General features: G+C 34.1%; 1 protein-coding gene across 2 annotated transcripts; it reads left to right on the top strand.

Annotated features, from left to right (window-relative positions):
- The first annotated feature begins 3,006 nt into the window (after nucleotides 1-3,006).
- LOC122531880 (tumor protein D53 homolog) lies at nucleotides 3,007-16,482 on the top strand. Of its 2 annotated transcripts, XM_043660151.1 has the most exons (6): nucleotides 3,007-3,851; nucleotides 8,058-8,188; nucleotides 9,497-9,645; nucleotides 10,237-10,296; nucleotides 12,243-12,405; nucleotides 13,284-16,482. In XM_043660151.1, the coding sequence occupies exons 1-6, from the start codon at nucleotides 3,428-3,430 to the stop codon at nucleotides 13,410-13,412; spliced, it is 1,056 nt and encodes a 351-aa protein (XP_043516086.1). In that variant the 5' UTR covers nucleotides 3,007-3,427; the 3' UTR covers nucleotides 13,413-16,482. The 2 variants fall into 2 exon arrangements, with proteins under 2 accessions (XP_043516086.1, XP_043516087.1); XM_043660152.1 differs by lacking the exon at nucleotides 10,237-10,296 and having other exon boundaries at nucleotides 3,014-3,851.
- The last annotated feature ends 718 nt before the right edge of the window (nucleotides 16,483-17,200 follow it).

Below are 17,200 nucleotides of genomic sequence, written 5' to 3'. Positions count from 1 at the left end.
TTGCCTCACTACTCTGAACGAGTAAATTTTATTCAATCTAGAATAGGATATTCAATCTAATGCGAATAATATAATACTCAATTACTTTAAGTAATTTTCATTCAATCTTGGAATTTTCCGAATTTTTTAATACAATTAACTCACTACTCTAAATGAGTAGATTTTTATTCAATCTTGGAATTTTCCGAATTTTCTAATGCGAATAATACTCAATTACTCTTAACAACTTACATTTAATGTTGGAATTTTCCGAATTTTCTAACGCGAAAAATCCACTACTCTGACTGACTTTCATTCAATCTCGAAGATTCCTTATTCGAAACGAAGTGGTATCATTAGTTGCATTATTAGGCCAACCCACTTTAGTAGTCCAGTTAGTAGGCTAGCGTAAGGATAATTGTCTTAGTAAATTAATACTCAATTACTCTACATTCCTCAACATCTGCTAACCTCGTTCCGATCTGTACGTCACGCATTTTTATACCAAGAGGTCCTCATCACTTTTGCACGAACGAACGAAATGGAAATTAAATTCAAGCTTCCACTTGGTTTAACGAGCAGCCTGATCCCGACGACGCTGCGATATCAAATCGCGAAATTCACTATGGCCACGAGAGCAAATTTTAAAGGATTTTCCCGCGGAGCGAGTCCTCCGTAAGCGGAACCGTAAGCGCGCTGGGGTTCGCAAGATTCCACCGTAAATACCGGTTTTAGCTGTCGGAGGAGGTGATGTACGAGCCAGCAGATAGGAAACGGAGCGTCGCCGAAGGACGTCGTCGAGCGAAGGGGCAACCCTCGATAACTCCCCCGGGGCAACGACCACCATCGATATTATCTAACCAGGGGGGGAAAAAAATACGAACGACAAATCCGACAAATGAAAGAAAAAAAAAAAAAAAAAACACTCCACCAGCTCAAAAAGAAAATAAACGACAACTGGAAATCCACATTCAAATCACGACCAAGAATAGTTAAGAACGACTTGTTCAAGAAGAGCATCGCCTGCACCTTACCAAGTGATAACCTCAAGAATCATAATAGGACAAAATTCACAAAACTCACCAACATCTCCTCCACAAGGAAGAACTATGCAAAGTGCCGCTAATGGTGGACCACGTTATTCTGGATTGCAGAAAACGCCTAGAGTGCAACATAAAATCCACCCTAATGGACACAACAACACAACCAGAAACCCTGCACAATACCTAAAACTAACAAGAGTATACAAGAAACTATGATTACCTGAGTCGCTAATTACCCGCAAAGGGTAATGGGTGGTTGATGCGACTATCGTTTCGCCGTGGTAAAAAAAAAAAGAAAGTATCCCTCTGTCGAGCGATTGCGACTGCGACCGCAAATCGACCGGGCGAACGCGCGCGCGAGACGAAGCGGAGGGTTGAGTCTCGATCGGGCAAAGACCTCGTTGCCCCGGCACGGTGGTTCGTTATCGGAGGTTAATTTGGTCGCGGACCTCGTCACGGTAATTAATCCCGATCGGTATTCCGCGGCGGCGGCGGCCGCGAGACGTCTCACCTCCGCCGATAATTGCCACCGACGAACCAGGAGGAGCCTGATTGCCCCGCCGAGCTGCCAACGGCCGACGGGAAAGAGGGAAACGCGCCAGGGAATTCGAAAGTTCGTCGACCGAAATTTCGCGAGGCCGGGTCAGCGACGCGGGCGAGTAGTTACGACGAACGTAGCTGGACGAAAGGCGAACACCGCGGTGGTTTTATCTTTCCGCGATGATGACACGATCACCTGCGGTTGATTGATCACGTTACCTTGGTTGATTCAGGGACCAGACGCTACGTTTAACCCTTTTAGTGCCAAATAACAAATGTATATATATATATATACATTAATAACGTTGTAGATGAATAAATATAAGTACTTTAGTATGTTATGCATCGTAGAATAATTATTCCATTATTCATGACAAATATATGATAAATATACAATTATTATATACAATTATTATTATATATATTATTGTATATTATTATATATAAATATGCAATTATTATTATATATAAATATACAATTATTATATATATTATTGTATATTATTGTATATTATTATATTTTATATATATATATATATATTATTGCACATTATTATATATATAATTATTCTATAATGTATCTTTTGAATCATTAGTTTATATGAATTTTGAATCATTAGCTATAATCCGGCGATTATTCGTTATTTAATATAATTATATAATTATATAATTATTCTATAATGTATATTTTGAATCATTAGCTATAATCCGGCGATTATTCGTTATTTTCTACTCGTTATGTTCAATTTTCGTATAAAAGAATTACATTCCACATAGTACAAAAGATAACTAGCCATAGGGTGCAAAAAATAATTAGTCACAGAGTTCAGAGAGTAACTGACTTTAAGCATTTTTAGTCGTATTATTTGCAATATAGTTCACATCGTTGCGACATTGTACAGGTGTGTGCCATCGAAATAAAAAAAAAAAAAAAGGGATGAAATACTGTACCAATAAACGAATAAACTAACCAACATACTAACAAACCATGTAAAACAATTAAATTAATTTATTTAAATTTGCTTTTAACAGCGCTCTCTTTTCAAAAAGATCGCCTGAGTAAAACAGATACATACATATATAGCAACATAAATGATGTTGCTTTGTTGTTGACGAATAACTAGAACGGCGAACGCAACTCGAGTAACAAACAACCAAATACCAATCAATCAATTGTTAATTCGTCGTTCTTATTCGAATGAAAATTGACTCGGAATAATACTCAGTGCCGAACGAAAGTATATTCATCCACCACCTTAATTCGCGTCACGCTCGTTTGTCACCGGATCGATACTTCATACCGGAACCAGATTCTTCATTCGCCCGCTCTAATAGACACTCGTCCAACTCCTCGACTTTTTCTTTCCCCCCCCCCCCCCCCCCCCCCNTTTTTTTTTTTTTTTTTTTTTTTCTTTTTTTCTCAGACGCGGCGACGGTCACGGTGAACGGTTTCGTAGAAGGAACTCGTTTCACCGGTAGCCGCGAAACAAAGACGCTACCTACCTACCTGGCGGGCAACAAACGTGTCCCGTTTAGGCATGACCAGGCGTTTTATCGAAGGATCGTCCATGTCAAGGATGATTATTTATAAAAATGAGTTCGAAGAAAAACGATGTCGTGGAAGTTTTTTTCTTTCATGTCTAAGTGACAGTTGTCCGGCCTCGTGTTTCGCTTCGTTGTTCTGTTCGTCGCCGAGCTCTAGACTCTAACCTAAAAATTGAAATTGAAAGGAATCCAGACAAACATACGCTGAATAATAATTAATAACGTTCGAGATATTTAAAAGACAGTAGAGGGGAGATGATTAATTAAAGCAAAGTCCAATGAGTAAAATTAAAACGTGACGAAATCGAACGCGCGTCGAAATGAAAACCGACCAGCCGGACGTTAAGGTCGAGGATCGCGGCGAAGCTTCGAAACAAGCACCGAAACACGGTGAACAACAGGACTGTCCGAGTGAAAACGAGTTGTTGGAGTACGAGGAGGACGTTTATTATTCGCACGTGACCGCGACGCCAAGTTTCGACGACATCGACGAGCTAAGCGACGACGCCGAGGAGAAGATCGTCATTCACTGTTGGCGGGACTCGAACGGCGACATAGACGAGATCGTGGTGGACGACGCGAATCTGTCGGTGGAGACGCAGTTCCCGGATGCCGAGGAGGGTGCCGCCGGCGGCTCGATGAAGAAGAAATCGGTTCGCGTGATATTCCACGACTTCTCGAAACCGTACCTGGCCAAGATCAGCAGCAGCCAGAATTACAAGAAGTTCCTCGAATTGGTAAAAGGTGCAGAATAAAATTCGCGAGTGTGGCACGCAAAAAGGGAGTCGTGCATTTCTTTTATAATTTCGGGTATCGTTTTCCTTTTATATATGACGAAAAATAAATAAATTTATCTATTCAATTTTGTTATATCCAATGGAGCAGAGAGACGAGTGAATAAAGCAGTTGATAAAGCAAATGATTAGCGAAGCTTCAGGGAGTCGAGTTTAGTCTTTGTATTCAGGTGTTTTTTTTTTTTTTTTTTTCCGTTTGTGAAACAAAGAAATTTATTTATTCATTTTTAATATAATAGTGCAGATGCCTTGTAATGCAAAAGAGAGACGAATTAATAGAAGAATTAGCAAATATATAATAATACATAATAATATATAAACGAAGACATAGATTGTAGATTGTCGACGATTCTGAAAATTTTTGAAACGTATTCATTCGTTTATTTCTTTGTGGTCATACTTCACAATCGTTCAGTCTGACTGTTACTAAATTATTCCGTACGAGATTAAGCTTCTTGCCCTGAAGATTATTCTGTTTAGATGAAAAAAATTTAGTGCTGTGACGTGATCACTTATTGTTGTCATTCCGCGAGCCTGTTATGTTTAGTGTCCTTTAAGAACGATCTGCCTCTATCATGAATATTAGTTCTCATTCTGTCTCGCAGCAGGCCATGCAGGCCATGCAAACTACTTGTAATAAGATTCCCTGCCTTTTTTCAACTTTAGCAGGCACAGTAGAGAAAACACATTTATATGTACACGTGTGTACCTAATGCGAGTATTGTGGCCGCGACACTCTCAACGCAGTGGGGGGGGGGGGGCGATGCAGGGGAGGGGTTAGGATCAGGAAAGTGGGGACAAGGGCCGCCAGTTAGCCACCTCTGATTTAAATGACACTTAAGTTCACCGAAATTATATTGTTGAAAATAGGAATTAATCCTTGTTGTACGTGTTTCTTCATTTACTTGTATATTTAGGAGAATCTTTGCTATTGAAGAAAGCAAACCGCACAGATTAACATAATTGCGTTGGAAAATCGTAGGACGAAAGTTGGCACTATTAATGATTCTGAAAAGGTTAAATATAATATAAATTAAAAATAATATAATATAATATATAATTAAATATAAATATATAATTAGTATAAATAATTAAATATAATATAAAAGGTTTAATATAATTTTTAATATAATTTTGTGTAATTCAATTTTTGAAATGTATCATTCGTTTATTTATTTTTCTAGGGCTGAACGGTTACTGTGAAATGGAATAATAGATATTTTTGTTGGAAATATGAACTAATCCATGTGTGTACGTGTTTCTTCATTTATTTATTTATATATTTATGCGCAGTAAATGTGCGGTTGGTGACAGATATCTGGATACTTTACATTCATTAGTTACTGCTTCATGTATTTAACATTCCTTTTTTTTTTCCAAGAGATTACTCCATTAGTGAGTAAAAACAGCTTTTTTTTACTGATAATTTTACACATAATTTTACACACTGTTCAGACGCACTGTTGAATAATAAAAAATTTTCATACGATATTTATTTATTTATAACTTCACGTCATGAATGAAAATTGCTGAAAATCACACGATCATTGATCATCGAATATCACATAATCTGAAATGCATACAAAGTGACAATATAAAATTGTCCATTGTAATAATAAATTAAATAACTTGTGAGCTCGAAACACGAAAGACGAATCTTCGTTTAATCACAAATTCTCATTGATCCGACATTTGCAACCGATACGAAAGACACGAGTGGTCTCAATCTTCTTTACGATGGAAATTTATCGTTCGATCGTAATACACGTACGTTCCCCCTTCTAAATAAAGTACGAATGAAATTGCAAAAGTGGCGATGTAACGTTGCTATTCCTCGCTGGAACAGCAGATACCGTTCTCACTTTCGCTGCGACTTTTATCTACTCTTTGCCATTTTGTACGCTTCGTTGCAATTCACCGAATATCTTCTAAAGTAAAACCTTAGCGCGAGAGGACATGCAGCAGCTGCGAATCTGGACGAAGACGCACGTACATTTAAATCTATGCTCAATGGCAGCTGGGTATTGGGTATTTTGCAATGCAACTGTGTCTTGTAAATGATGCGATTATCGTCGTAATTCTGTAAATGGTCGATCTAACATGTGATACGGAGAAATCCGACTCGAAGATAATACTTAAGAAATACTGATGAAATTAATTGAAAGTGTAATTATCGTAAGTGTATACCTGTCGTAATTAAAAGTGTAATTAAAACACTAGAAACCTACCAAACTGGTAGAAATGACCAATTTTGATTGAAAAATTTTATGGATGTAAAAATAGTAATAGTTTCGGAGATTTAAATGATTTTCTTCCGTAATTATATTGCGTTATAAAATTTTTCTATTTCTTTCTGATGAAGATTTCGTGGTTTAATATATCATCCATAGTTTTAATGTTAAAGTAGTATACATTACCATGTAGTTCTGAAATTAAAACGATTACATTATAGTTACAGGTGTTCAACGTTAGAACTACTAACATTTTTAGAAAATGCACACGTCTAATTAGAAATACAGTTTTTTTTATAATCTAAGCTTGCCTCTTGTCACGCTGTCCCTTCAGAGTTCACGTTTTGAGTTTTAATAGCAAAGATATACATACAGTTACTTACTGAAATAGTCGAAATACTTGTAGAAATACTAGGAATATATGTTACATAAATATACTGAAAGTTCATTCGAATATTTGAAGATTAAATGAATATTTAACATTTGAAGGCTCAGTTGCCCTGAGGTTATGATACAACTTAGGTCATATAAGCTGGGGCAGCAAATCACGTTCTACTAAAATAAATACTTAATATTTTTATTAAATTTTGTTTTTCAACGTTCGAAAGAAATAATTTTTAAAACAATGAAAAAAATTATTAAGTTTTATTTAAAATTAATAAAATTATATTTTTATATTTTGATGTTTCATTAAAGAAAAATATATATAAGAAATGTACAAGCTTTTGAATAATCAAAAGACGATGTCGTACGATATTTAAACGAGGAGTTAACACGATCTAAAATAGGAAGCATATGAAATATGCACCGCCAACGATCGAAAGATATATAGGACTTCTGTTTTACTTGAACGAGAGCCATACTATCGGCCAAAAGTTTAACTGTACCTGCTTCAACTTGTACAATTAGTTCAATATTTTCCTACGTGGTAAACATTTTCCACGCGCGATATTACTGAAATATTTTGGAGAAGGAAATTGTCATTGACATTAAATATTGTCCTGTTAGTAATTTGATAATACGTTTATTCAATATGATAGTTAAATAAAATGTTTATTAAATACAATAGGTTTAATAATAAGTACAATATTTTATTAGTAACTTAAATAGTTGTTATTAATTACTAATAATAATAAATTGTTGTTAGTAATGAGTTGGTAATAAATTATTATTAGTAATTAAGAACGTACGCACTATTTATTATATAACAAATATTATAAAAAATAAAATAAATATAAATAATATAACATTATATATTACTATTTATTAAATAAATAACATTATAATGTATGTTATATTAAATATTAAATAATATTACATATTATATATATTATATATATATATATATATTAAATATTAAATAATATTACATATTATATATATTATATATATATTAAATATTAAATAATATAACATATATAACTATTTATTATATAAACGTGCGTGTATTTAAGTTTTTGTCCAGTAATGTATTTTTTTTTTTTTTTTTTTTTTTTTTTTCAAAAAANTTTTTTTTACCACAGTAACGCGGTAAATTTCCACCAGAAAGAAAAGATTTCTTCGTTAAATAAATTGTCATAAATTTCCTGACTCGAAAACAATACGTAGAAAATTTTTTTTTTTTTTTAATTTTCCTTTGCCAGTGTATTTTTGCGTGCGTGCAAAATATTTATATTTTTCGGCAGGTGTAAAAAAATTAGAGTGCGAAATAATAGTGATCGATCTTCGATATTATCGGCAATCCTGTAACACGAAGGAACAATTGAAAATCGATCCGATTATAGATCGTTTAGTTTTACAGTTGGTCTATATTTCTCAATTTACCATCCGACTTTCTAATTTTTTATTTTCTGGCCGTCTAATTTATCTCCCGACTTTCTCTATTCCTCCATTTTATTTTCTCACTGCTCCTTTTTATGCCTCAGGAGAAGACGCTTCTCTTCACTCGGCCGGTTACGTCTCGCCGACGTCGGATAACGTGGTGAATGAGTTGCAAGGACTTTCTTTGGAGGAGCAAGATCGTCAGAAGGCAGAATGGAGCGCGGAACTGGCCAAGGTACGTACTATACCCTTTTTACCATCCTCGTCGAGAACGCTGAATAGCTGAAACTTGTGGAAATACGGCTCTTGAAAAATTTAGAGGATACGAGATCTATTTCAGTTTTAGCTTCGAGCATAGTGGACGTACCCGTTTCAGACATGCACACGTTTCTGTGTTTCGTCGAATTGATCGTTGATATTGCAGACATTGCAGCAGTTGTTATTATTATTTTAGAAGGTGCTCGCGTGGTAAATGTGCTCGTGAAAGCAATACGAAATAAATAAATTGATTACAGTCAGACACGAAATTTTTCACTCACAAACTTAGTCGATATTGGCCCAAAAACTCTTCTTTCCTTCTGTTTTAAACATTCGAGACTCGTGAAAAAACGTTTGCGACTGGCCGTCCAGCATCCAGTAAAAAAATTATATCACGTAATGACAATATTTTCATTTCAGTTGGTCATTAACCCGACCTTTCTATTAATTCTGATTAATTTTTTAATTCATAATGCAACTGATTCATCTACTGAGTTTCTATTTAAGTTATACTATCTTCCGTAATTAGTTGGATACTCTGGTTAATTTATAATAAAGGTTAATTGATATATAAATAGGTAATACATATCATTGGTATATAATTTATATTACGTATCAATTAATTTGTATAATTATATAGAATTGATATCTGAATTAAATACAGTTATTCTATTTTTACTTATTAAATTTTTATTTATTTATATAGAATTGATATCTGAATTAAATACAATTATTCTATTTTTATTTATTTATATAGAATTGATATCTGAATTAAATACAATTATTCTATTTTTATCTATTAAATTTTTTTTATTAATTTTATTTTATTTATCAAAATTTTATTATTATAAATCTTATTGTATTAAATTTAATCTCATATAATTGTCATTCAATAGCAAGAAAATTGTTTGTTCAATGAAAAAATTTTAGACAATTATTAAAATTTCATTATAGACAATTATCGCTGACTATCGATGTACATTTTATCTTTGTTAACTAAAATTTCGTTCACTTGCAAGGGAAAAGCGTCACCGATTAACCATAAAAAAAAAAGAAAAAAAGAAACTCTGAGAGTAAATTCCAATTCCAGATGTGGAACTCTAACAGTTCATTCAATAAAATCTTCGATACGTGAATAGACGCGCGTAAATTTCGAATTGCACCGACCGCTTTCGTTAGAAACAAAATCCTGACGCGAGTGAGATTACTCGAAAAAAGAAAAAAAAAAAAAAAAAAATAGATGAAAGTTTCGAGGAGGAAGCTGAAGAAGCCGCGTGTCCCGTAGGTGGAGGAAGAGATTCAAACGCTGAGGCACGTGCTGGCGAACAAGATCAGAGTGTCTCAAGAGCTGAAGAGGAAGCTGGGCATCAGCGTTTGGAAGGAGATCACCGACGACATGAATCAGGGCTTGAAAAACGTTAAGGAGAGCCAAGTGTACGTTCTTTTAATCGATCCATTCGAAGCACGCCGCTTCGCTCTTCTACCTCTATCGCCCTCTCATCTTGCACGAACCTCGCGAGTCTTCTGGGCTGGGTTTTCGCCAGTGCTGTCACACGCATGGTCATCATCAGCACGATTACTTGTCCCCTCTTAATCAATTGTTGATCGGCAGTTCATTTCGAGCAGAATATTTCCTGTTAATCGATATTTTTTAATCTGTCTTTCGAAATCTTAATTAAACTATTCAGCCGGATGTTGTCTGTTTCTACGCGCGATACGTCTTTGTAATCGCGAGGAATGAAATCAGCTCGCTTTTTTGTCGAAATGTTCAAATTGGAAATTTTTTTTTTTTTTTTTCAAGAACATCCGCACGCTTCCGATCGAACTTGTTTATTTCATTTTATTTTATTTTATTGTATTGTATTTTATTTTATTCTATTTTATTTTATTTTATTTTTATAATTTCGCGTAAGGTGACGGCTACCAGCCTCCCCCTAATCCCCTAATCCCGTTTATTCCCTGCTACTTTTGCCATTCAGACATGTAGAACACTTTTCTTTGACTTTTGGTTGGGTTCTCATTCAGTTATCAGAACGTCAACGAGAAACTCGGTCAGTTCACCAAGACGATCACCAAGAACACTCTGTAAGTACACAAGCAATCGTGTGTTCTCCTTTTCCAACATTTCTCCCATCAACCGTTAACCGTGACGATCTTCAACTAAAAACTCAGCTTCGTTTCTCCTTCTTCCTTTTCCTCCTTTTTAATTTTTAACTCTTGACTGCGTTGGAATGCGAATCAGATCGTTGACAACTAAACAATAAAGAACAGTCTTAACCAACTTAAAAGTAGCGTCTTGGCGTGAAATGTGATAAAAATTAATACCTTTATTTTCTTTTTAAAGTAGTTAAATGAAAACAATAATTTTGGGCGAACAATTAAATTTTTCATAATTGAGCTTATATATTTACATTTTTATTATAATATATACATATATATATATATATATATATATATATTTATTTATTTATTTATAATTTATACAACTACTGTCTTTAACAGAATTAAATTTTATTAATTAAAGAATATTTAATATTGTAATTGTTAATTGAATTCAATTCAGTCCACTTTTATTTTGTCATTTACGTATATAATATTATAATATTTAATAATGTTTAATATAATATTATATGATATTTAATATTATTTAATGTATATTTTTCATAATTGAACTTATATACATTTTTATTATAATATATACATATATACATTTATACAACTACTACCTTTAACAAGAATTAAATTTTATTAATTAAAGAATATTGAATATTGTAATTGGTAATTGAATTAAAAGATAATTCAATTCAGTCCACTTTTATTTTATCATTTACGTATATAATATTATAATATTTAATAATGCTTAATATAATATTATATGATATTTAATATTATTTAATGTATATTTTTCATAATTGAACTTATATACATTTTATAATTTATACATATATATATTTATAATTTATACAACTACTGTCTTTAACAAGAATTAAATTTTATTAATTAAAGAATATTTAATATTGTAATTGGTAATTGAATTAAAAGATAATTCAATTCAGTCCACTTTTATTTTATCATTTACGTATATAATATTATAATATTTAATAATGCTTAATATAATATTATATGATATTTAATATTATTTAATGTATATAATGTATATTATTTCTCTTTTTTTTTTTTTTTGGCTTGTAGTCGATATTCTCAACTCTGACGTTAAAATTAAACTAAGAAATCAACGATTCGATCGCAGGATACCAGTTAAAAGTATTTGAGAGAAATTTTGGATCACAATGTTCACGCGACACACACATACCACAATAACTACTCCTGCACGTTGTCACACACTACTCTACTTAACTAGACGAGACACGTACGAAGATAGAGATAAAGAAACAGAAAAGACACGCATCGCGATTAATTAACGCCAATTCGCTAATCCCAGATAGAAAAATTTGCAATGTAAATTTCACAAAATGTAAGATTTTCTCAAAACATTTTTATTATTTATGTGCACCGCGTACATACAACGTCGTTATTGTGTGTTTTACTGCATGCTCTTTCCGTACGTAAATCGCAAACATTGGCCGCCACATTCGTCACCACATTTATTGTCACTGCACCTATACATACATACATAGCATCTGGATCTTTTATGCGATTCAAGTTCTGGGTGTGTCGGCTACGCGAGAGACTCGAGAATTTTAAACTTTGCGACTCGAAAATCGCTCGGGAATTTCCAAATCCCATCTTCCACCTTTTTTTTTTTTTAAATTAATCGCAAGACAAGCTTTTACATAACGCCGATCCAGCGACGAACGAACGCTCGTGACTAATCCCGCTGCGAGATCGCCGAGATCCTTGTGTGTGAGTAGAAATGCATGAAACGCAATCTATCCATGGAGCTTTTGAATTCATTGCCGTGGTGTGTCGTGAGTCGAGTGCCGTGATCAGTGGCCACCGACAACGTGGCCTCGCCTGTAACAGGACAGCAGGATGAATAATACTTATCGTTTCTTCTCCTACTGCTGCAGATTCCAGAAGACAGAGTCCGTGTTCAAGACCACGGCTGAGAAGACGACCAGCATTCTCGGTGGCTTCGGCAGCGGACTGTCCATGAAACTCGGCCAGATGCGCAACTCCGATAGCTTTCGTTCCTTGGAGGAACGTGTCGGATCTGCCTACGAGAACATGAAGGTTGTTGTTAGTAACGATCGGAGGCTTTTTAGGCTTTTAGGCCTTTTTTTCTTAACTCTACTGCCCGTTGGATTATTGTTGTCGCTGTTTATTATTACTTTTTTTTTTTTGCCATTATTTATCGTTCGTGTTTTTATCTTTATTTCTCGTCGGAGAAGATGGAACGGTCGTAATATATTTTTATATTTACGATAATTTAGAATAAATTAGATAATATTACGACCATATTCGGATAATATATTTACGATAATATATTTTCTTATTTACGATAATTTAGAATAAATTAGATAATATTACGACCATATTCGGATAATATATTTACGATAATATATTTTTTTATTTACGATAATTTAGATAATATATTTACGATAATATATTTTTTTATTTACGATAATTTAGATAATATATTTACGATAATATATTTTTTTTATTTACGATAATTTAGAATAATTCGGAGTAATTTTTTTTTTTTTTGGTTGGGAAGAATATTTCTGTAACGTGGGAGATTTTTATTTTCCACGTTGCAAAGAAGAATATTCCCGTAATTTTACTTTCGTCGAGAATATTTCTATTTTCTGCTTTTATTTTTCAAGAGAATAATCTTCGTTTCTACGTGCAAAAATAATTCGAGAGAATGAAAACCAAGTTTCCCTTTTGTTGCGAAACTTTTGTTGCTTGAAGATTCAGGCATAGTGTCTCACAAACAAAGCTGTTCTAAAAATTAAAAAAAAAGAAAAGGAAAAAGAGAACGAAGATCTCACCCCAGAGGAGTCAAAAGTCAATCCAAGAAAAATGTGCTTGAAAAAAAAAAACATGCCGAGAAATAGTCTGCTGCGTGGAATATCAGTTTGCTACAAGTTCACTCGTCTATGTTCCAGACGAAAGTCGTGCCTTCGAGGTCCAGCTCGATGCAGAGCTTCAACGAGATGCTTCGAGAGACCGAGTCGTTACGCTCGGCGCCGACAGCCACCAGCCCGACCATCCCCGAGGACAAGCTTCTGTCTTAGAGTTGGCCACCTCGTGTCGTCTACGTCGATTTCTGCCTCTTCTCTGCGTAACATGCTGACGCGCGTCGGTCAACACACGATGGCCGGGTGTTGTTTCGCCCTATGCTACTGTCACTATCACACTTTCCACTGCGTACTGCTAATTAATCGGGGCTAATGCGATGTCTACGTAATCGAACGTCTATTTAAGAAAAGAAAGGGAAAAAAACAACACACACACACAAAAGAAAGCGAAAGAAACACTGTTGAAACTAATCCTGAGAATTTTACATTCTCTAGAGAACGTACTCTTGATAATTTATATTAATCTCGCCGATGAATCACTTTGCCACGCGCATTCTGAATTATTTACAATCGATCGGTTACATTGTATCTGTGTACGTTTAATTTTGCAATTATTAATCAAGGCAGGAGACAAGTATATTTTCAACAGTTACAAATTATATTCGCGAAGCGCGCTTATCTGAATAATAATAATTCAACTCGTCTACTGTGTCGATTCAATTACGATCTCCTGTTACAATTTCGATACGCACGTTCTCTGGGGAAGTGCGAGATTCTCGATGAAAGAGCAAAGAGAAGAGACGCTTCTTCGTGAATGGCTTGAATAAATCGCACGACACGTCTGCCGAGAAAGAAGAAACTTCCCACGACTCTCTCCTTTATTAAACGATTCTCCTCGTTCACTTTTTTTCTGTTTTTTTTTAATAATCGATTTTTTTACGTGCAACGTGAGAGGGAAGAAAATCTTCAAAAATAAAAACAATAAAAAAAAAATAAACTCTCTCGCGAAACTTACTTTGTATCAGAGACATGTTACTCAAGAAGATGGCGATTTGATTTTTTTCATACTTTGCCGAAAAATTCGTTTGCACCCCCCGTAGCGATTTTTATAACGCATAATAATAATGATATATGTATATATCGTTGGACACGCACCTTAACGTTTTTAGAGCGTTTCAACCATGTCTCTCTTTCTTTATTTTTCCTTTTTTTTTTTTTTTTTGCGAAACGTAGGGCACAACACACGCTTTTCAAGTTAGGTGATTTTTTTACTTACTCTGATGGCGTTCCCGTCCTTGTCTAAGGATGCCCGATGACCTTGCGAGAAAACGATACCTCGATGTATTCCTACGACGTACGAATTTCTGACTATCAATGTTCTTCGATAAGACTCGTGCTTCGACAATACTATCTATTTTCGTGTGATATGAAAAGGAAAAGGAAAGAAAATGAATAAAAGGATCGATGTTTGTCGTGGAACCTCTCTCTCAGAATAAATCGAACATTCGCGCGATAATGTAACACTCGTAAAGACGTCAGGATCAATTGACGCGGGGCACAGGTGATCGCCATTGTTAATTAGTAATTTATTTGTCAATTGAATTAATTGCGAGTCGAGAAATTGATTTGCCTCGTCTACGGAATATTACAGCGAGTGCTCTGCTTTTGATTCTGTTGATTTTTTTTTTTTAAAGTTTGATCGCATCTCTCAAGTATTTCCGAGAATTATCCTTGTAGCTCGTTTAAGAATTTTTATACGTGAAATTTGAAACGTTTTGAAATTTTGTTAACGCTATTATTTCGAGACGATTGAAAATTTGAAACTAACCCGCGTCACGGAAACTTGTAAAGAGTACCACTTAATATTAATTATTAAGTGTCATTAATTGTAACAGAATTGAAAATTATTTATGTATTTGTCCAATTATATTTTATACTCTTTCTCCATCTATATAATTACTTTATAATATAAAATGATTTTTTTGTAGAATAATTATTTTATAAAATGTACTTAATAAAAGATGTCCTAAACATATATAAGCAAGTTCCGCGAATAAAATGATTTAACCGCGAATAATTTTATTGAACAATTTTAAATTTTCTTTCAAACTTTGTCCACGAGACGATGATAATTAACTCTCGTCGCAATGTCAATGAAATTTCGAAAAGTCTGTTCAACATATCACTGAATGTCTTCACAATGTTTTCAAACTCCGTTCATCATTTCCACCTTCGACGAACGAAAATTGCTGGCGATCACGATGGCTTTATTTCGAGATGGAAATCGCGACGCAGACTGTTACATTACACAGCGTGAGTGTGATTCTCTATCGGTGTAATACTTTGAAACAGTGCTAAGCCTGTGCTGTCTGTACGTTGAAAGAAGAGATTGTTCTCGCCTTGAAGAGTTTATGAGAATTAGGAAAGTTCGAAAGCGTTCGAACTTCTGGTGAAGGAGAATATTTTTTTCACCGAGCTGCGGTGAACGAAATTATGCGTCGATCGCTGCGCGCGTTCGAGAAATCCGACACGTAACCGAATATCAGAAGCGCACGTGACGCGTTTAAGTGAGCTCTGTTTCCGTCACGGAAACTGGAAACTAATTCCTTGCGAGCGAGTGCGTCGTGCACATGTATACGTCGTCGTCGTCATCGACGATTCTGCTATTATACCTGTTCGTGTCGGCGAATAAAATTATTTTGACAAACCGCTACGCGTCGAACAGCGACTTTTTCACACGCTTGTTACTACATTCAAAGATCTATATATAATATATGTATACGTGTGCTTCTTTTTATTATGTGAAACTTACTCGTACTTACGATGGGAATTTAATTATATACATATATATTTTTTATGAAAATCTCAATCACCGTTTCCCCCCCTTCTTCTACTAGTTTCCGGTAGGATTTCACTTTCGATTCCTAGTTGGTTGGACAAGATTATCGATTTAGATCAAGATCCACCGAGTATTTTTCCCTGTATCTCATATATATATATATATATATATATATATATATATATATATTTGCATTGTATATTTGAAGTGTACGTAATTCTTTGCATCAGTCGATTTTTCTTTCTTCACAAAGTGTTTTTCAGGATTTTTGTTTCTTCGTGTCATTGGAATAATCTTGCATATCGTTTAAGTATTGTCTGTATAATTCGTACGATTATCTTAAGATTACCGTCCTAATGATAAGAAACAATTTGTGGAAACTACTCTACCCTCGAGTGTTCCAGTTTCCTGCTTATAATAAATGGACCACTTTATAGACTGTCTTAACTATCATCCTCTTTTTACTTATTTAATGTCAATTAACCCCTTGTTTGCCAATTTTTAGATGCGAGGGAGAGAGGGAGAGGCAAATTCTCGTTCTCGGCCTGCTGAGAAATTTTCATTTATTGCTATTGATTTATATTTTCAGCGTCGAGTGTGTTTCTATGTTATACTAAAAAATTTGGCTTTTGAATCTTTTTTTCAGATACATCTGTAAATGTGTTTCATCGAAATTCTACTCTTATTTTAATTTCTCTAATTATTTTTTACATTTGCTTTTATTGTAAATTTGTATGTGATTATATAATTATTTATCTACATATTAATTATCCGTGAAAGTATATTTCACATTTATAATATTCATTGATTTTTTTTTATTATTATTATTACTATGTATTTGTAATATATATGTATATTGATTTCTTTCGATTATTAGTTATTTATACTGTATTCTTTTATAAGTCGAGTGAAATGCACGTGCGTTTGAAATTCGCATGCAAGTAATAAGTGGCAACAAAGTGAAACTCCTTTGGAGCTGCTTTACAAGTTTCAAAATTGCGAACGCTCGTTCATATTAAACTGTAACGCAGTTCTTTCGTCGAGCTCTTTTGTATCGGAGAGAATAAAAAGGGAGAACGAGAAGGAATTTCTTAGCTGAGAATTTCTTCTTCGCGGTATATCAAGGTTTTTTTTTGTTTATCGCGTGGGAAAAGAATCTCGATAA

Source organism: Frieseomelitta varia, unplaced genomic scaffold, assembly GCF_011392965.1.
Source record: "Frieseomelitta varia isolate USP_RPSP 00005682 unplaced genomic scaffold, Fvar_1.2 scaffold_421, whole genome shotgun sequence".
Classification (NCBI taxonomy): domain Eukaryota; kingdom Metazoa; phylum Arthropoda; class Insecta; order Hymenoptera; family Apidae; genus Frieseomelitta; species Frieseomelitta varia.
The sequence above is the reverse complement of the archived record's forward strand: the minus strand, read 5'-3'. Positions and strand labels throughout refer to the sequence as shown.

Excerpts from the sequence above, each read along its gene's own strand:
- LOC122531880 (XM_043660151.1), top strand. The coding sequence starts at position 3,428 with ATGAAAACCGACCAGCCGGACGTTAAGGTCGAGGATCGCGGCGAAGCT. Across the intron at positions 3,852-8,057 it reads GTTCCTCGAATTGGTAAAAG|GAGAAGACGCTTCTCTTCAC; the intron begins GTGCAGAATAAA and ends TTTATGCCTCAG. Across the intron at positions 8,189-9,496 it reads GGAGCGCGGAACTGGCCAAG|GTGGAGGAAGAGATTCAAAC; the intron begins GTACGTACTATA and ends CGTGTCCCGTAG.